The sequence below is a fragment of the Alnus glutinosa genome, chromosome 13, assembly GCF_958979055.1.
Source record: "Alnus glutinosa chromosome 13, dhAlnGlut1.1, whole genome shotgun sequence".
Taxonomy (NCBI): domain Eukaryota; kingdom Viridiplantae; phylum Streptophyta; class Magnoliopsida; order Fagales; family Betulaceae; genus Alnus; species Alnus glutinosa.
Window position 1 is genome coordinate 22,529,400 of NC_084898.1, and position 21,230 is coordinate 22,550,629.

Genomic DNA, 21,230 nt, shown 5'->3' on the forward strand with positions numbered 1-21,230 from the left:
CTCTCTGCAATTTGTCCGGTATGTCTTACCCATAAAACAATCAAAAAATGATTTACAGATAGTCATGAAAGAGAAAGATTACAGCATATGAAAAAAGACCGCATGGGATTGAACCAAACCATAAAACATGTTTTTTGTTAAAGTAATGGAGATAACGAAAAAAGAAGACAAAGCTGTGATTTTAGATTATCATGGAACTGAAGTTGGAACAACGTAATTTAATCAATTCGTGTTAAAAAAATGTCAGACCTTGATGTTCCAAATTGGCTACTGAGGAAAAGTAAGTAAAAAAAAAAAAAAAACACTGAGAGAAATTGGGCTATTTTCCTATTACTCCTTAGAAGCCAACCACAAGGGCGATTCTAATAAATCAGACAAATCAGTTCCTTTTCTGAGTATCATTTGATAATGTAATTTTTCGAAATTTTAAGCATGGCCTAGATGGGTTATGCCGTACTTGAGATTGTGATTTCCCTTTTCTATGGTGTAATTGACCCAACAACATCTACAGCCCTAGAGCAGGGGAAAATCCCCATTGAAATGGTGTTTCAAATTCTCATTATGCATCTACCCTTCTCGTTCTTTTCCCTCAATTTTCCAGGGAACCAAACAGAACCTCACTACCATTTTCAAATAGAAAAAGGTAAGAGCTTGAATCTCAGGCTCAGGACCGAAATACAAGAACTTATTTAAGACCCAGTGGAAGAAAACGGAAAAGAAGCTTCAGATCCAACGGTCTTGGCAACGTTTAGGAGAATCAGAAGCTTAGATCCAAACAAACCCTAAGCAAGAGAGAAATTTTTTTTTAAAAAAAAAACCATGAGAGAGAGAGAGAGAGAGAATACGGCGGTCGGCGCTCCTGGTCGGTGGTGGGAGGCGAACTGCGGTGGGCGGTGCTCAGATGGGTGACGGGGGGATGGCCGTCGGTGGGGTGAGGAAGGACGGAAAAAATTGGGGGAAAGTTTTGGGGAAGAAAAGGTTTTTCTGAAGATGAAGATGTTTTGGGGGAAAGAAGAATGGAGAATGGGTAAGAAAAAAAAAAAAAAAAAAGAATCAGGAGAAGAAGAATGAGAGAGAGATGCAGAGTCGCAGACTGTATTTGGCGGAGGGAGAAAGAAGTTTTTTTCTGAGGTTGACGCGGATCGATGAGGTGGAGTCTTAATAGCCGTTATTTTAAATGAGTTTAAATGGATGGCTTAGATTGGAGAAATTGTGGCCGGGCAATTTCTTTGAAATTGCTGGGAATCTCAATCCAATTGAATCTGCGTGAAGGAACCTTCTACGTAATCCTTGCGTGCCATCGCCTGTGACTCACCCTTTGACCTGTACCTTGCCATGCTTATTTGACTCGTCTTCACCCTTGCCAACTTGAGCTGAAGTTCTGCTCCTATATAACTGAGACTTTGCCCCCCTCAAGTTCCGTGCACTCCTTTTTCTTATTCTTTGTTACTCTTTCTTTCTTCTTGTTTGTCCGGATAACAGAAAGAGAGAGGAGGAGAGTCTGAGAGAGACACTGAGTGAGACCCAAGCCTTTCTCTTTCCTTTTTCTTTTTCTTCTCTTCTCTTTCCTTCTTCTTGTTTTCTTCTTTCTCTGTTTCGTTAAAGAGACATTGAGACCGATTGAGAGAGTGAATCAGAGAGAGAGGCAGAATCGGGAGAGAGAGAGAGAGAGAGAGCGATTGGTGAGGGAGGTCGCCGGAGGGAGCGAATCCGGCGGACCCGTCACAGAGCCGACGAACGGAGACCCGACCGGAAGCCCGATTTCCGGTGGGTCGACGGCGGTCTGAAGGCATCGTCCAGCAGAGCAGAGGCCGATTTCCGGCGAGACAAGTCGATTTCCGGTGAAACCCGTGATCCGTGAGTGCAAAACCCGAACGACCCATCAAACCCGAAGAAGACCCGATCGATGGTGGTCAACACCAGCGATTTTCCGGTGAGCCAGGCGTGCGATTTTCTGGTGGTTTTTCCTTAGCTTCAAAGGGAAATTCTCTAGGTAAATTCTTATGAGTTTCTGGTAATTTTATGTGGGTTATTCTTTGAGTATTTAGTTTACTGATTTATGATGAATTTCTGGTATGTGTTTGGTTCTTAATTGATCGGCTGGGTTGGGTGTGTTGCCCGATCCTTTGGCTGATGTTTTCCTCCTCTGTTCTTGTTCGGCTGTGGGTGGTCTTTAGCCGTGTTCTCTGTTGAGGATTTGGCTGTATGTGGATGGTGTGGTTTGAGTTGGATTTGATGATGTAGAAGCCGTATGGATCACAGATTATGTGTATTTTTGGTGTCCTTTTCCTCTGTCCAGATCATGTTTCGAGTGTGTAATGATGTTTGGCCAAATGGTTTTAGTTAATAAATGGTGACGATTGGGTTTGGTTTGTGTGCAGCTATTGATGGTGGTCGGATCGTGTTAAATTGATGATAGTTTTGTGGGTTGGAGTAGGTTGGATCTTGTGTTTTGGGTATTGGGTGATATATGAGTTTGGATTGTATGGTGATGTTGGGTACCTTGTTCGTTTCGGCTGTGTGTATTGGTAGGAAGGGTTTCGGGTTCTGAATATCTTGGATTGGTTATGATTATAAAATTTTGGATATTTAGGCTTTGTAGTTTCTTTGGTCAAGTAGTTGTGAGAAGTTGATTGGTCTTTTAGTCTTGGGGTTTGATCAATTATGGGTATATTGGTTTGATAAATTTTTTTTTATAGAAGTCAGGTTTAGGTGTTATTATTGAATAATAATAATAATAATAATATTATGTAAAGAAATTATAGAATTAGGATTTGTGAACGATGATGTTAACACTTCATGTGTAAACGTATGTATTTATTGCAGATAACGAGTTGATAGACCGCGGATATAGCTGTAAGTATCTTTATACTTAGTGAGGACGAAGTTGGTGGATTTTTCCATAATATTGTGTTTATTGCTTTATTTAATTGTTTGTGTATGTGAATTTACATGTTTTATATTCAATTAATCCCCAGATTCAATTAATCCGCACGCAGATTCAATTAGTCTGCATAAAAAATATTTTCTGAATATTTTTATATGAGATATTTACCATTTAATTTACTTATCAAAAAAATTTACATGTTTTATATTTTAATTAAACCGATTGATAACAAAACTGGTGAATACAGCGGGGGGGCGAAGGTATTGCCAGTGGGACAGTAGGTTCCTGCAAAAATAATAATCAAATGCTATAACCATAGGTTTACAGGCCAGTTGGGACCTTAGGTTCCTAGCCCAAATAATTAAGTTTTAAGTGAGGAGACCATAGGTTATCGGGACCGTAGGTTCCCACAACACGTTAATACGGACCGTAGGTTTTATTATGAGAGGAGTGCAAAAGAAAATAATTAAGACATTGTATGTAAAACTGTCATATTATTATTATATATTGCATATACTCATGACTATAAAGCCATATCTGCATTATGTTGCATTTATTAAATAAATCAACATTCATATTATTGTTGGAAACAGCGGACTCACTTAGGGTATTTTGTGTCTTTGTTTCTATATATATGTATACATATATTGGTGCAGGTTTTATAAATGAAGGTTAGAGCTCAAGAGGTTTTAAAGCTAAGGACCTATAGATTGTATTTTGTTTGTAGTCTTTTGCATTTATAACATTTTCTGTGGAGAAAATTGCTAAAATTTTCATGTATTCTTTTGTGTCACTATTGATACCTATTTCCATGTATTTGTTCTTAGTATTTTTAATGGATTTCTAGAAGTATTTCAGTTAGAAGCTCTGTCGTGTTATTTAAATTCAAGTTTGCTGGATAATTATATTTTCCGCTACCAATTTATAACTCTGATGTTGTAGTAATGTCACGTGAAAATCAAAAATTTTTCACTTACGCTTTTTTATAAAAAGGCGGGGCGTTACAAGTGGTATTAGAGCAGTTTGCTCTGAGGACCTTAAGACTTGACCTTAGAAGTTTAAGTTTATAAATAACCTAAGAGCTATAGGTATAAACCATTTTTCTGAAAAATACTTTGTGTGAATTTTTGTATGATGTATGCTTACTTATGCTTCCATCATTGGATGAGTTATGAACATGTGCATCTCAATGTTTTGCTATAAATTGGAAAACATATTGATCTGATTTGCATACTAAATGAAAATTGTACTAAATATGAAACTGCTTTTATTAAGAAATGATTTTGAAATGAGGAAAATGTTTTAAGAATAAACTTTCAACATTTGTTACCTTGGTTGCAAAAAATAATGTTTAGATGTGATGAGAACATCTAAAAAGTTTTGTAAGAATAATAAATACGTGCATATTTGTATTCTTGTCTAAATAGCGATTAAAACAATCAATTAAACATTGGTATCTGGATGAGAATCACTCTTTCATGTACTACTAATATGCTTCAAAAGGATTTTGAAATATGTTTAAAAAAAAAAAAAAGATTTTGGAACACAATGGAGTTTTTATGAAAACAAAAGTTTATTAAGTAAAAGCTTTTAAAATATGTATGGCACATAGTATCACTTTTGATTTTATAAATGTCATCAGTTTTTCGTATAAAACCCCGAGTTTAAAATCTATAATTTTATAGATATTGAATGGATATTGCGAGTTTATATGATCTATCTACAAAGCTACTAGATAAATAATTGTATTAATATTTGATAAGCATTAGTGTATAGTAAGCATTCTGTTAACAAGGTCTAATAGATTTAGATATCTTAGTGTAGAGACCTTTCACCCTAATGATGATCCCCGTATAAAATGGATAAGAAACCTGAGGTATGTAAATAGAAGAAATTTCATGATTAGAATAATCTTATATCTAGTATCATCTTGAGGTATAGTCATGAAATGCTTTTTGGAGATATAGATTACAGAATCCAGATGCTTAATATCTCGGCAAATTTATGGATATTAAGTTGGTAAATTTATCAAGCACTCTATAAATATTTCATATGCTTAGTGATAATATTTTCTATGACCATAATAAGGATAACTTGATGATCAAAAGATAAATATTGAGGCTTTAGATTTATCTGATTAACCCTAAAATGTAAGAAAAGATAATTTATGACTAAGGAGTATCCATTATTTCAAATTTGGTATCTTTTGAAGATATGTGCATAAATTGTCGAGTACTGATTTATATATATATTTGAAGAAATTAGTTGATTTAATAATTTGATCATATTTGGACGGATGACCTTCCTATGCATCTGATAAACTTTGGAGAAGTTTGAATCTATTAATTGATGAATTGTTGAGGTTTTCTAAAGCTTTGGTTAAATAAAATTTTGAATATGTGATTCATTTATTCTCTTAAAAATCCTTGCTTGATGGATAGATATTTTAATTATCAAATTTGAGTATTGATTGACTGCATAACTAAATTGGAGTAATATTAAGGATTTAATCTAATGATGTTCGAGGATGATAGTATTTATGCAGGGATAAGGAAAAGGTCATGGTATTATACAAAGATATAAAGAAATAGAAGTTTGAGGGATTGTGATGATTTTATGAGGCCATATTATTTTTTCGCACATCTTTGATAAGTTTGATTAAATGTGATTTGGGTAATGTAATGAACTCACAAAGAGGGCCGCAATACTTTGAGGTATAGATTATTGATCATTTAGGTATTTTAGATTTACATTGCTAAAGTTTTGATAAGAATAATGGTATATGATACCCAAGAGGATATTTGGATCTGCGAATTTTGAAGTTATAAAGGAAATGGGTTGCTAATTTAATTTTTGAAATAGGAATTTTGTGATAATTGAGGAATTAATCATTTGAAGAGATATTGATATCCAAACCTTTCCTTTTGAGGTATAGATTGATATATGTGGCATATGATGACTAAGATTGATTTACTTTTAGTCCTAAGTCATACAAAATAGTAAGATGATAGGTCTCATTTTATAACTGACATTAGATTCATTGTTTTCTTTCCTATCACTTGAATGGTTGATTGATTATCCTTGCCACTCGTGTTTGTTTGATTGACTGATTGATTGTTCTTCACCACAATTGAACAACGATTACAAGGGGAACAACGTCGACAAAGGCATGCAATGTTTGGAACCATGAAAAATTTCCCACTCCATTGAAGGATAACAGAAACCATTACGTCTTGACAAGCCGCGCCTTGAAAGGTAATCTTATCTTAATCTTCGCAAACACACAAACCACTGGGCTAGAGTCTAGACTAAGGAAACATCGAAAAGAAGAAATGGTCAGCAAAATCAGAATCATGCATCCTTAATGCGAATGACTACGCTCGCACTAAGAAGACCAAGAATTAATACGAGACAAGATTGCTATTGGTTAAGCATACAGGGTAAGTACATAAACCCTCTTGGTTATATTTAAAATTGAGTAGAACTAGTACTCAACTTTTTGGATTAAGAACTTATATCCTTAAAAAGTACAGTATCAGCGTGATAGCCTTATTTATATAAAGATAGTACACGCCAAGACTTTTTAGTATACTATGAATTGGTTTAATTTTGGAACTCTCGATTCCCCAATCTTTTAAAAATGATAAATTTGAGGATGAGTTAGCATTTATTCCAATTCATAGTAATTTTGAATTGATGCTTAGCCTTAGTGATGAGTTTAAGTTGCTTTGTTTGTGATTATGGTAATTATGAATCTTAGCCAAATGAATTGAGGAATTCCATGGTGATATTTTAGATAATCTGAGATAGATAAATTTTTAATTGAGGATTTACAAATTAACTTTTCATTGGCTAAACTTGAGGATTTAAAGAGATTAATTATTGATCTTATGATATTCGTCAAATATTGAAGATTTGATGATAAGATGAAATTTTTGAGGTACTCTTTAATTTCTAAGTAAAAAGATATGATTCGAGTTGCTGAAAGAATTTTGATGACCTTGTAGAAAAGAACTTAAGTGTTTGATATTGGAAAACAATATATGAAAATAAATTCATTGTTGATGTTCATTTGGATAAAAATTATGTTTATAGATTTATAATATTAAGTGTCTATTATTTGGAACCACGATATAATGATTATGACAATATGGAGACTAGGTTTTGATATACTACTTATATCAATGCCTAGTTGATCCTTAGGAAAGTGAGAAATGCTAGATGATGAATAAAATGAAGATTGTTTCTAAATCTAAACGGAAACAAGATAACTGATTTTGATATTTGATGTTTAAGTCTTATTGATTTTGGAATGGTTGATTTCTTAAATTGACTATTAAGTAAATGTTTGATTAATAGTTGAACTATATCAAGGTTAAACCTTGCAATGGAGTGCAAGGATAGTGTTTAAATTGAGGTTTATGGATTAATTTGAAGATGGGATTAAGAGACATTATTTTCTTACACCCTTTTGGTGGATAAAGAGAAATAAGATTTAATGGAATAAGGGTTATTTGTGGAACTTGATTTTAAACCTTACACCCCAACTAATGATATCATGAATCTTAAGGATAGTCATGACTATTAAGACCAAAGTACCTATGATACAATGCAGATAAGAATTCGGGGTGAACTTCTAAGATATAGAATGTCAACCTAATTGATTGGATGAGACGACTAACTATTTGAATATTGTCATTTGAAGAATCTCAAAGATTAAGATATGACTCAAGGTCAAACAATAAGGAAATCTATTTCAGTCTTTTACTAAACCGCATTTGTGGATGATTGAGGTAAACAATATCTTGACTTTTATTTATCGCTTAGTGTGAATCTTTAAGAATGATATGATTTTCCTTTTTGAGGTCCTATGAGTTAAGGACAATTTCTTACTTGAGGAATATGAATGGATAGACCCAGATTTTTGTTAAAGGATTTTCTAATGAAGAAACTCTGACCTTTAAGGATGACTAAGGGCGTACTTTAATCGAGACGTTGGACCTTGAATAAGTTTCTCCCCTAGGATTGGGAGGTGGAATTTCAATAACACAAAATGAAATTTTAAAAAATAGAAGATAAGATGAAATTCCAATATATTACTTGAGGTATTTGAAAATATAATGATCTGATCAGGTACTGTTAACACGGACGAATAAGTAGATGAAGGTCTACGGCTAGAGCTGACCTTTACGTTGAAGCAGAGAAATGGAAACGGAAATGATGTGGATGGTAAAAGTCAGATAGAAGATTATATGAGTTAAGGTGTTATGACAAGATGATAGAAAATATGCAATATTATTCCTTCCTTAGAACACTTTTAAGTGGTGACAATTAGAGTAATTTATGATCACTAATTCAGTTCTACGTCTTAAAATATGACCCTTGACTTTAGATTTAGAAATCTAAATTTTTGTTAAGGAAAACTTTATAGTTTTCAAATTTCGGGAACGAAATTCCGTTAAGGAGGGAAGAATGTAATACCCCAGATTTTAAGACGTATAATAAAATAGAATTTTAAGACTTAATAATAAGGCAAATGAATAAATATGAATATTTATCTTCATAAATATTCATTTGTTTTATAAACTTCGACTTAATAAAATGGGGATTATTATTTTATCCTAAATATATTGCTGAGTTAATAAATTGACAAGTTTAATTAATAGTAAATTAATTGGTGTAATATTATTGATGCAATAATATTATTGTACATAATATTTATTGTCATAATATTATTTTAGTATAATAATATTAGGAGGGTAATAATGTTCATAATAAAATAATATTAATTATGAAATAAACTAGGTTCAAACCAGATTTAAAATTATACCTAATGAGTTAAATTAAATGGTAAAGACCCGATATAAAAATACCCGGCAGATATTTTTTTATGCAGATTAATTGAATTTGCGGATTAAATGAATCTGCGTGAAGGAATCTTCTGCGTGATCCTTGTGCGTCATCCCCTGCGACTCACCCGTTGAATTGTCCCCTGTCATGATTATTTTCGACTCACCTTCACCCTTGCCAACTTGAGCTGCAAGTTCTCCTCCTCCTATATAACTGAGACTTTGCCCCCTCAAGTTTCGTGCACTCCTCTTTCTTATTCTTTGTTACTCTTTCTTTCTTCTTCTTGTTTGTTCGGATAACAGAGAGAGAGAGTAGGAGAGTCTGAGAGAGACACTGGGTGAGACCCAAGCCTTCCTCTTTCCTTATTCCTTATTCTTTTTCTTCTCTTCTCTTTCCTTTTTCTTGTTTTCTTCTTTCTCTGTTTTGTTCAAGAGACATTGAGACTGATTGAGAGAGTGAATCAGAGAGAGAGAGAGAGCGATTGGTGAGGGAGGTCGCCGGACGAAGTGAATCCGGCGGACCTATGCATAGAATCGACGAATGGAGACTTGACCGGAAGCCCGATTTCTGGTGGGTCGACTGCAGGCTGATGACATCGTCCAGCAGAGCAGAGGCTGATTTTCGGCGAGACAAGTTGATTTCCGGTGAAACTCGTGATCCGTGAGTGCAAAAACCGAATGACCCATCAAACCTGAAGAAGACCCGATCGATGGTGGTCAACACTGGCGATTTTTTGGTGAGCCAGGGGTGCGATTTTCTGGTGTTTTTTTCTTAGCCTCAAAGGGAAATTCTCTAGGTAGATTCTTATGAGTTTCTGGTGATTTTATGTGGATTATTCTTTGGGTATTTAGTTTACTGATTTATGATGAATTTTTGGTATGTGTTTTAGGTCTTATTCGGCCGATTAGGCCAAATGGTTCTTAATTGATCGTTTGGGTTGGGTGTGTTGCCCAATCCTTTGGCTGATGTTTTCCTCCTTTGTTCTTGTTCGGCTGTGGGTGGTCTTTGGCCGTGTTCTCTGTTGAGGATTTGGCTGTATGTGGATGGTGTGGTTTGAGTTGGATTTGATGATTTAGAAGCCGAATGGATCACAGATTATATGTATTTTTTGTGTCCTTTTCCTCTGTCCAGATCATGTTTCTAGTGTGTAGTGATGTTTGGCCAAATGGTTTTAGTTAATAAATGGTGACGATTGGGTTTGGTTTGTGTGCAGCTATTGATGGTGATCGGATTGTGTTAAATTGATGATAGTTTTGTGGGTTGGAGTAGGTTGGATCTTGTGTTTTGGGTATTGGGTGATATATGAGTTTGGATTCTTACTAATCAAAAAAAAAAAAAAAAAGAGTTTGGATTGTATGGTGATGTTGGGTACCTTGTTCGTTTCGGCTGTGTGCATTGGTAGGAAGGGTTTCAGGTTCTGAATATCTTGGATTGGTTATAATTATGGAATTTTGGATATTTAGGCTTGACAGTAGGAAAACCATTTTTTCTGGGTACCTCTACTCCTATGCTCACTGTATTGTTGTCCCCTTGTTCCTGCAACATGGCTTCTAGTGGGTTCATATATGAGGAAGATTTCCATATATACTTGCACATAGAATTCACACTAGATACTGCAAGATCAATGTTCTGGAATTTTAAATAGTTACTATTTTCTATCAATCTTTGGAACTATTTAAATAGTTCCAAAGAGTTGGAAGGTTTTGTTATTTTGGGAAGTTAGTGGAGAGGGGTGCTCTAGGAAGTTGGAAGTTTGGAGAGCTAGTTATTAGTTTTAGGTGTGTTTTATCATGGCGTGCACCAGAAGTTGGATGGTGGAATCCAAGTTTTTTGAATTGGTGGTAGTAGGAGGCGAGACTGGGGCCAGATTACGCGAGAATTGCAGAGGAAAGCTGAGGTCTATTCTGCTGGATAGAGACGAGATTGCGTGGTTGGTTCGCATATTTGAGGAACTGGTGGAGGTGGAAGACTCTCGGGTCTTCTGGGATCAAGGTCGCCCTGGTTTTCCAAGGATCATTGCTCAACGATGTTTCAATCGACACGGAAGTTTCCTGTTGGTTGAGGAATACGATGGTCGAAGGAAAAGCGGGGTGGTTCTAGTTCCAGAAGGAAGAAGAGGTGAAGGATGGGATCTCTTTGGCGCGGCCCTTCGTTGGGAGCACGAGTTTTTCAGAAAAGGAGCTACTATGGGGAAGGCACGACCTGTGGTTCAGGCGGAGAGGGGAAGGAGGACCTTTGCAGAGGTCTTGAAGAGGAGCCCAGTATCGGTTCATACGCTAGCTCCAGCTCCAATTCCGGCGGTCAGAAGGGAGAAGATGATGAAGAATTCCTACCCTACGGTGAAGAGTTTTACAGCCAGGCATGGACCAACGGTCTCTGCGCAGGAAGGGTGTCCAATGGTAGGACGGGTGTCCAACGGAAAAGATGCACACTGGCACAAGCAAACTGTCAAGGGTAGGGTGGATATTGACACTATCCCACATTTCGGTGAAAGTATCGTGATTTCAAACCTGAAAGAGACGTTGTTGAAGCTCAAAGAGGATGTGGACCAGTGCTTGAAGAGGCTGGGCTCAGCTGAAATTGGGATTACGGGATGGGATCAGGCTAAGCCTCACAAGCCCATTACTGGAGGAAAATTACAAGCCGGTCAAGACGTCTCCAAGCCCAAGCCTAAGTGGATGAAGAAGGCCGATACCAAAGGAAAGGCCGTTGTTACAGAGAGCCAAGTCGGTGGTGGGTCGGCCCTTTGGTTGGATGGCTCGGAAACAGGCAAGACGGATGACCTAGGAGCGTCGACGTCATTCGGGCCGTTAGGGAGCTCTTTCTCGGCGAGCGGGCCTGAGGGGAACCGCTCTGAAGCTTTTCTCCTTTCTGGTGGTCAGAAGCTAACGACACCGGTTTGTGCTAAGCGGTTCCAATCGATGGTCGAGGCGGAGGACGTCGCAGCTCAGACCGACTTCGGGGCTGAGAGGAGTCAGAGGGCGACGGGGATGCATTTTTCGGTGGCCACTTTGACCGATTTCGGGGATGAGAGGATTCAGAGGGCGCCGATGATGCGTTTTCCGGCAATAGGAGTGAAAATTTCGGGGCCATGGTCGTTGGGCTTGGACGTTGCGGATGCTGGAGTTGGTTCTTCAGTGTCTTGGCAGCATGGGTTGAAGAGGCCGCTGATCTCTCCTCAGTTGAACCGGCCAAGGCAGCTTGCAGTCTGTACCGGATGCTCTGAATTGGCTGAGGTTCAGGAGGATACTTGGGGTCTTGAAGGAGCTGGAAGTAGGAAGGAATTGAGTATTGTTGAAGAGGGGGCAGGAGCGTTGACTGTAGCGGAGGAGGTGGGAGGTGCTGCTGATTTGGGTACACTGCCTCCCCTTTATTCATATTCTCCAACATCAGGGGGCTTTTCAGGGTATTCTGATTGGGTTATTCAGTGTGCAAATGAAATTTATCCCATTGTGGGAATTTCATTTGAAGGTCACAAGCTACAACTGTTGGCACTCTTAACATTTCTTGAGGGGGAACGACGTTCAGAAGCGATGGGTGAGCGGTCTAGTATTGCGGAGAAAGGTAAGAGGGAGGTCAAGAATCTGAAGAGTGCAGTCAATTACGATGCTAGAGGCGCTTCTTCCAGACGCAGGAATAGGAAGGCAAGGGGGGACCAAGTTGTGTTATGAAGCCAAGAATCCTTTCTTGGAATGTGAGGGGGCTGAACAAGAGGAGAAAACGACTTAGGATTAGTAACTTGCTCAGAGATTGGAAGGCAGATGTTATTTGTTTTCAAGAAACTAAGCTTAAAAGTCTCTCTCGCAGTGTTTTGCGTAGCTTATGGAGATGCAACCATTTTGACTGGTGTTCTTTAGACTCTAGTGGGGCCTCTGGGGGCATTCTTATTATGTGGGACACAAGGGTGGTGGAGATGGTCGAGAAGTGTGTGGGGGAATTCACTCTCGCAGTCTCCTTCAAGAACGTTGCGGATAATTTTGTATGGGCCTTTGCAGGGGTTTATGGCCCGAATTCTGGGTTCGATCGAAGACGTCTTTGGGATGAGTTGGCTGGTTTGTGTAGTTGGTGGAGTCTGCCGTGGTGTATAGGGGGAGACTTCAATGTTACACGCTTTCCGAGTGAAAGATCTGGTGACGTTCGTCTTTGCTTGGCTATGATTGAGTTTTCGGATTTTATTGCAGACCAAAGACTTGTAGATCTCCCCCTAGCTGGAGGCACCTCTACTTGGTCGATTGCTCATGATCCTCCCATATGGTCAAGGATTGACCGCTTCCTAGTGTCACATGATTGGGAAGCCCGGTTTCCTTTGGTTTCGTAAAAGAGGCTTTCTCGTCTTATTTCGGATCATTTTTCGATACTTCTGGATTGCGGCGATGTTTCTAGAGGGAGAAGGCCTTTTAAGTTTGAAAACATGTGGCATAAGGAAGAAGGGTTCGTAGGTTTGGTGAAACAATGGTGGGATTCTTACTCATTCCAAGGTTCATCTAGCTTTATTCTAGCGTGTAAGCTGAAGGCTTTGAAGCAGGATTTGAAGAAATGGAACGATGAGGTGTTTGGCAACATAGAGCAAAACAAGAGGAAGCTGACTGAAGGTATTCAGGCTTTCGATGCTATTGAAGAAAGAAGGGCATTAGGGGAAGAGGAGATCTTGAGAAAGGCTGAGACTATCAGGGAGTTAGAGAAGTGTTCTCTTTTGGAGGAGGTGAGTTGGAGGCAGAAATCTAGGATGCTGTGGTTAAAGGAAGGGGATAAGTGCACTAAATTCTTTCATTCTATAGCCAATTCCAATAGAAGGTACAATTCTTTGAACTCCTTAGTGATAGGGGACTCTCTATCCTCTGATCAGTTAGAAATCGGTGTGCACATCGTCAAGTTCTATAAGAAACTGTTTACGGAGCAGTGCAGGTGGAGGCCTTCAGTTGAGGGTATCTCCTTTGATTCTATTCTAGAGTCTGAGGCCAGTTGGATGGAGAGAGCTTTTGAGGAGGAGGAGGTCAGGAATGTAGTTTCAGCAATGGAAGGAGATAAGGCGCCAGGTCCTGATGGCTTTTCTATGGCCTTCTTCAAAGAGTGTTGGGATGTTTTGAGGGGGGACATTATGGAGGTGTTTCGGGAGTTTTTTATCGGGGGTTATTTCGAAAAGAGCCTCAATACTTCGTTCATTTCTCTTATACCGAAGATTCCAGGTGCTAACGATTTAAAAGACTTTCGACCTATTAGTCTTGTGGGTGGTGTTTACAAAATCATTGCCAAAGTTCTAGCAAATAGACTTAAGACGGTTTTGGAAAAGGTTATTTCTAAATCTCAAAGCGCATTTGTCATGGGGAGACAAATTTTGGACCCAATACTTATTGCTAATGAATGTCTGGATAGTAGATTAAGATCTGGGGAGCCTGGAGTCATGTGCAAAATAGATCTGGAAAAAGCTTATGATCATGTTAATTGGAATTTTCTCTTGTTTGTACTGAGGAGATGTGGATTTGGGGAAAAATGGTGCTCTTGGATAAAACATTGTATATCCTCTGTGAGATTCTCAGTGATGGTTAATGGCTCTCCTAATGGATTTTTCAGCAGTTCTCGTGGGTTGAGACAAGGGGATCCTTTCTCACCCTTGTTGTTTGTTTTTGTGATGGAGGCATGGAGTCGAATGATTTCAGCTGCGGTAGGAGGGGGCTTACTCGAAGGATTTAGTGTGGGTAATGTTTCATTCTCACACTTGTTATATGCAGATGATACTTTGATTTTCTGCAATGCTCGCCATGCTCAGTTGCATTATCTTAGAAGCCTCTTTCTTTTGTTTGAAGCTGCTTCGGGCTTGAAGGTTAATTTGGCCAAGTCAGCTTTAATCCCTGTGGGAGACGTAGTTCAAGTGGAAGGTCTTGCCGATATTCTAGGGTGTGGGGTTGCTAATCTACCGGTGAAGTATCTAGGCCTTCCGTTGGGGGCTTCTTACAAATCTATTCATATCTGGGATGGTGTTATTGAGAAGGTTGAACGTCGGTTGGCCAGCTGGAAAAGGTTATACCTTTCCAAGGGAGGTAGAGTTACCCTCATCAAGAGTACTCTTTCCAACTTGCCCACGTATTTTTTGTCTCTTTTTCCTATCCCGGCAAGTGTAGGTGCTCGTATTGAGAAGCTACAATGAGACTTCCTTTGGGGAGGAATTGGTGATGAGTTCAAGTATCATTTGGTGAAATGGTCTAAAGTGTGCACTCCAGTTTCAGAAGGCGGGTTGGGTATTAGAAATCTGGTGGTGTTTAACAAGGCTCTATTAGGCAAATGGCTGTGGCGTTATGGGGTTGAGAGGGAAGCTTGGTGGAGAATAGCGGTGGATTCCAAGTTTGGAAGTTTATGGGGAGGTTGGTGCTCCCTAGAGCCTACAGGTACTTTTGGGGTGGGGTTATGGAAGAACATCAGGAAAGGGTGGAAGAATTTTGTAGGATTCTCTAGATTTGAGGTGGGAGGTGGGGCTAGAACAAAATTTTGGCATGATTTGTGGTGTGGAAACTCAACTCTTAAGGAAGCTTTTCTTGTTTTATTTGGAATTGCTCGTGCGAAAGATGCTTCAGCTGCGGATAATGTGGAGCTTGTGGTTCGCTCCAATCAGTGGAGTGTGCGCTTTTTCAGAGAAGCGCATGATTGGGAAGTGGATACCTTTGCTGCGTTTTTCTAGGTATTGCACTCGGTCAGTTTTAATAGAGGTAGTGAAGACAAATTGTGGTGGATCCCTTCCAAAAAAGGTTTGTTCAAGGTTGGGTCTTTCTTTAGCTCTCTGGCTTGCGATGTGAGAAGTCACTTTCCTTGGAAGAGTGTATGGCGGACTCAGGCTCTTCCGCGGGCGGCTTTTTTCGCGTGGTCTGCGGCTCTAGGCAAGATCCTAACGGGGGATAACCTCAGGAAGAGGCATGTCATTGTGGTGGATAGATGTTGCATGTGCAAGAGAAGCGGGGAATCAGTGGATCACCTTCTCCTTCACTGCGATGTTGCATACGCTATGTGGAGTGCTATTTTTTCTCGTTTTGGTCTGTCTTGGGTTATGCCTCTGAGAGTCCTTGACTTGTTTGCGTGTTGGTGGACGGCTGGTAGGCCGAGGAGTGCTATTATTTGGAAGATGGTGTCGACATGCATTCTCTGGTGTGTTTGGAAGGAAAGAAATGATAGGTGTTTTGAGGATTTGGAGAGATCCTTGGAGGATATTTTAGCTTCTTTTTTTCATACGTTGTATCTTTGGACGGTGGCTTTTGTGTCACCGTTGTCGTTTACCTTTGATGAATTTCTTGTTCATTTTTCACTTTCTAGCTAGGTGCGTTCTCTTGTATACTGTCGGTGTATTGAGGGGCGCCTTACGCTTTTAATAAGATCAACTTATTACTTATCAAAAAAAAAAGTTTCTTTGGTCAAGTAGTTGTGAGAAGTTGATTGGTCTTTTAGTCTTGGGGTTTGATCAATTATGGGTCTACTGGTTTGATATAATTTTTTTTATAGAAGTCAGGTTTAGGTGTTATTATTGAATAATAATAACAATAATAATAATAATAGTATTATGTAAAGAAATTATAGAATTAGGATTTGTGAATGATGATGTTAACACTTCATGTGTATATGTATGTATGTATTGCAGATAATGAGTTGATAGACTGTGGATGTAGCTATAAGTATCTTTATACTTACTGAAAACGAAGCCGGTGAATTTTTCCATAATATTGTGTTTACTGCTTTATTTAATTGTTTGTGTATGTGTATTTACATGTTTTATATTTTAATTAAACCGATTAATAACAAAGCTGGTGAATACAGCGGGGGGGCGAAGGTATTGCCAGTGGGACGGTAGGTTCCCGCAGAAATAATAATCAAATGCTATAACCATAGGTTTATAGGCCAACTGGGACCTTAGGTTCCTAGCTCAAATAATTAAGTTTTAAGTAAGGAGACCGTAGGTTCTCGAGACCATAGATTCCCACAACACGCTAATACGGACCGTGGGTTCCATTATGAGAGGAGTGCAAAAGAAAATTATTAAGACATTGCATATAAAACTATCATATTATTATTATATATTGCATATACTCATGACTATAAAGCCATATCTGCATTATGTTGCATTTATTAGATAAATCAGCATTCATATTATCATTGGAAACAACAGACTCACTTAGGGTATTTTGTGTCTTTGTTTCTATATATATGTATACGTATATTGGTGCAGGTTTTATAAATGAAAGGTTAGAGCTTAAGAGATTTTAAAGCTAAGTACCCATAGATTGTATTTTGTTTGTAGTCTCTTGTGTTTATAACATTTTATGTTGAGAAGATTGCTAAAATTTTCATGTATTCTTTTGTGTCACTATTGACACCTATTTCCATGTATTTGTTCTAAGTATTTTTAATGGATGTCTAGAAATATTTCAATTAGAAGCTCTGTCGTGTTATTTAAATTCAAGTCTGCTGGATAATTATATTTTTCGCTACCAATTTATAACTCTGATGTTGTAGTAATGTTACGTCGAAATCGAAAAAATTTTACTTACGCTTTTTTGTAAAAAGGTGGGGCGTTACACACGTGGCGCGACGTGAGTAGCTAGGAGAAGATAAAATCTTTCTCAGCCAACCAGGTAACGATCTCATCTTCTTAAATTTCAAGGTTCCCTTTGCTTCTCTTTTTTTCGTTCTTCATTCTCTCTACACAATCTCCTTACTACTTTTTTTCGTTTTTCATTTTCTCCAAAATGACTCATGCACAAGTAGCACACACGCGGCTAAGAATGGATTGGGATTTGAAGGATGCTTCTGAGCAAGGAAGCGTTAACGACTTGTACTGGTTGATTAAAAAGGACCCGAAAGTTTTGGACAAGATCGATGATATACCATTTGTTGAGACTCCTTTACACATAGCTGCAGCTGAAGGAAAGACCGAGTTTGCCTTGGAGATGATGAGGCTAAAGCCATCGTTCGCTATGAAGCTTGACCCAAATGGCTTGACCCCCTTGCTCGTTGCTATGGATAAGGAGCAAACCCGATTAGTGTGCGAGCTACTTAGAGTTCATAAGGACCTTGTCTGCGCGCAAGGAAAGGGTGGTATGAATCCTTTACATTATGCAGCTCATATAGGAAACCTCCCTATGATGGCTGAAGTTCTAAAATTCTGCCCCAAGATTATTGGAGATGTGACAAGTAAAAGGGAGACTGTTTTGCATATTGCACTGAAAAGCGGCAAGTTAGAAGCATTTCAACTCCTGGTTGGATGGCTTCGGCGGGCCTGGTTTAGAGATGCGTATATCTGGGAGAATAGCATGCTGAATACGTTAGATTTGGACGGTAACGCTGTGTTGCACATTGCAGCAACCAAAAATGTACCGCAGGCAAGTTCTTTCCACTATGTTTTCTACTGAAGAAGTAAAATAGAGTTCGTATAAATGAGGTCTATCTTGAATTATGAAAAGAAGTTGCAGTAAGGATTCAATCTTAAGAACATTCTAAAAATTATCTTCTGCTCATTTTATTAACCATTTCGCAGTGACATTCTACGTTCTTTCTTTCTTTAATTTGTAACATTTGCTTTTATTTTTGTCCCTTAATTTTTTTTTTTTTATAGCATTTTCTTCTTTTTTAGAGGGGTTTAAAGGGGTTGAATAGTGTGGACTATTTTACAGTGATGGGATGAATAATTGTGCTCCTCTAAGTTGTACAGGTCGTGAGGTGGTTATTGGATTGTAGCGGATTCAGAGTAAACGTCAGGAATTCAGAGGGTTTAACTGCTCTAGACATCTTGCAAAAGCAAACACAATGGAACAACCAAGAGATGAGGAATATGCTATGCCGTGCCGGAGCAAAAAATTCTGCGTCTCTTCGTGTGTCTGAATCTTTTGAAGCTTACTTAATATCGCCTATTCCAACTAATGAGAGGGTATTCGTACGGTTCTTTCGTCAGAGAACGATGCTATCAAATGACTTTCGCAATATAGTGTTGGTGGTTGCTATTCTGCTTGTAACAGTTGCCTACCAAGCAATAAGCAGCCCCCCTGGAGGATTTTGGCAAGATAACTGCATTCCTGAAACCAATAATCAGTTCAATATTACAGCCGCAACCAGCCCAAGTAGTCATGAAGTCAGTCAACCCCCACACCGCGCAGGGACAGTAATCATGGGCAGATACTTTTTCCATCTACTCTTCGTTCTAAATACTGCAACCTTTTATACACCACTACTCTTGATTATCATACTCCTCCCTCCTGGTTTTACTAGTTTCCTGCTAATCATATCCCTTGCACTCCTCTTTCTGTCCTATGGCGCGTCTATTGCAATCACAGCTCCGCTTCCAAGTCATTATTGGTTTGTTTATATTTTGGTTTTCTCTTTAACGCTTGCGTTTCACATTGGCTTCTCTGCAGTCTTCACTTGGAAACATGGAAGAGTTTTTTCGACTTTTTTAGATGTGGGAGACTCTCACTGGTCTTGGCTCGGGAGTCAAAAGGTGAATCGGTTCTTAAGCCAAGAGGAAGTCAGCAACGTTGAATGAAGAAGTCTCTAGATCGAGTTAGCGTGATCCTGCTGGACGCAACTTGTGTTTGAAGGGCAAAGATGGTCTTTTACGCATTTGTATTAATTAGCTAATTTTGGTCTAATGACCAATGGGCTATCCACGTGGCTTAGTTGGTCCAGTGGTTATAGAATAAATAGCCCAAGTCTCTCTCGGTGGGGACTCATTCAGTGATTTGATGAATTGTTAGCTATCTAGCTTAGCCCATAGCTTAGCTATTGTAATGGTGTAATCGTTCCAGTATCAATACAAGCAGTTCTTCGTATTTCTTTCACAATTCTCTCTCTCAATTCCACAATTTCCTCACAAAATACCTAATTCCGTAACACCTCTTAAGTACATCGTTTATGGCTAGAGACAAAGATAGTACTTCCATCCATTTCTGCCCAAAAACTTGACGGGAGTCCACATCACTACCTTTAAAAAGCCGACACCTATTCCAAATGCCATGTTAATTATCTCTCTCAACTGCATGTATGATGTGTGGATGACACGTCATTGCCATGTCATATTTTGAACTGCCAAATCACTTTAAAAATTTACTATGGCATTTTGCAACTTAATTCAATTAGTTTTTTTTCCTACCGATTTCCCTCCTTAATCTAAAAGACATTGGAGAGCCCTAGGTTTCACAGATAGCTTTTGATCTCCCCCAATCCTTCCCACAACAGTCGTTCGATTCCTCTACTTTTTTCCCCCAAATTAGTAACATTTCGGCCGAATCTGCGCTCTTCAAAGACCAATTTGTGTTTGTCTGAGTCGTTTTGACACAGATTCGCCAGAGCCCATTCCCCCAAATGACCCAGATTAGTCAGATTCCATTCCACCATCCCTTCAAATCAAAGGTATTTCTGGACCTAGTTTTCATTCTACACCATTTTTAGATAAGCAAAAGTTGTTTAGTTGCCTGCTTGCTTTTGTTAGGTTTTATAAACTGATGGCATCTATGTATAAACAATGGATTTCACATGTGGGGTGCAACATTAATGTCCTTAGTGGGGAGATGATTTTATAGTAGGGATTTCAATGCATGTGTTATTGTCGGTTGATTATAATGGACTTGGTGTCAGGCAAAGTATAAAATGTCCAACTATTCACATACAATAGTTTATTGGAGTGTTGTTTGGTTGGTTGTCTACATGCCTTTGGCAGTTTGTTGGTTGGTTGTCCACATGCCTTTTGGCAATTTGTTGGTAGGAGCATTGAGAACTTTTGTTGTTTTCATTCAGTGAAATTTTGGTAGGTCCTATATTGAAATTTTGGTTTAGGGTTAAACTTGGAACATTTCATAGGATCATGTGTGCGCTTATTTTGTGTTGTGTGGTCTGTGAGTTTAAGTGCTTATGTTGTGTTGCACATGTGTGTTATATGAGTTTGGGTGCATTTGGCAATGCCTCTTTCGTGTTGTACATGAATGTGTGGTCTGTGAGTTTGAGTGCACATTGTTAAACTTATTTTGTGCACGTTTGTCATATCTACATGTTTACTATAATGGAGCAGAAATAGCTGAGGCAGTTTTTGATCTCATCACTTATAATCATAGGTCCTTGTCCGAACCAATAATGGAATATGTAGGAGGCGATGCGAAGATCGCAGGGGTGGGCCGCTTCTAGTTTCAGTAGAAGCCTTGTCTTTAGGAGACTCAGCCCCATCATTTCATTTTTCAAGTTTGAAAATTTGAAGCTTGTGTTACTTCTGTAGTTTATTTTATTTTTCATTACATACCTTATATAAATACTAGATGACCCTTTTCATCCTAATTAATGACAACGATCTTTGTACCGCTTTGTTACATTTACAAGTTGAGTTCTTAGCCTCAGTTATATCCTCTCTCTCTCTCTCTCTCTCTCTCTCTCACACACACACACACACACACACACACACACACACACACACACACACACCCCTTTTGGTGGGAGAATTTATGTTGCTTTAATTGCTTTAATTAGGAAATGT

At 38.6% G+C, this 21,230-nt stretch overlaps 1 protein-coding gene across 6 annotated transcripts; it reads left to right on the plus strand.

Annotated features, from left to right (window-relative positions):
• Positions 1–1,253: 1,253 nt before the first annotated feature.
• Positions 1,254–19,551, plus strand: LOC133854317 (ankyrin repeat-containing protein BDA1-like). Of its 6 annotated transcripts, none has more exons than XM_062290456.1 (5): positions 1,254–1,993; positions 2,827–2,856; positions 17,282–17,349; positions 17,480–18,096; positions 18,426–19,551. In XM_062290456.1, exons 4-5 carry the CDS (start codon positions 17,500–17,502, stop codon positions 19,251–19,253), a joined length of 1,425 nt encoding a protein of 474 aa, XP_062146440.1. In that variant the 5' UTR covers positions 1,254–1,993; positions 2,827–2,856; positions 17,282–17,349; positions 17,480–17,499; the 3' UTR covers positions 19,254–19,551. The 6 variants fall into 6 exon arrangements, with proteins under 6 accessions (XP_062146440.1, XP_062146439.1, XP_062146442.1 ...); XM_062290455.1 differs by lacking the exon at positions 2,827–2,856 and adding an exon at positions 6,036–6,142 and having other exon boundaries at positions 17,483–18,096; XM_062290453.1 differs by having other exon boundaries at positions 1,255–1,993; positions 17,483–18,096.
• Positions 19,552–21,230: the final 1,679 nt, after the last annotated feature.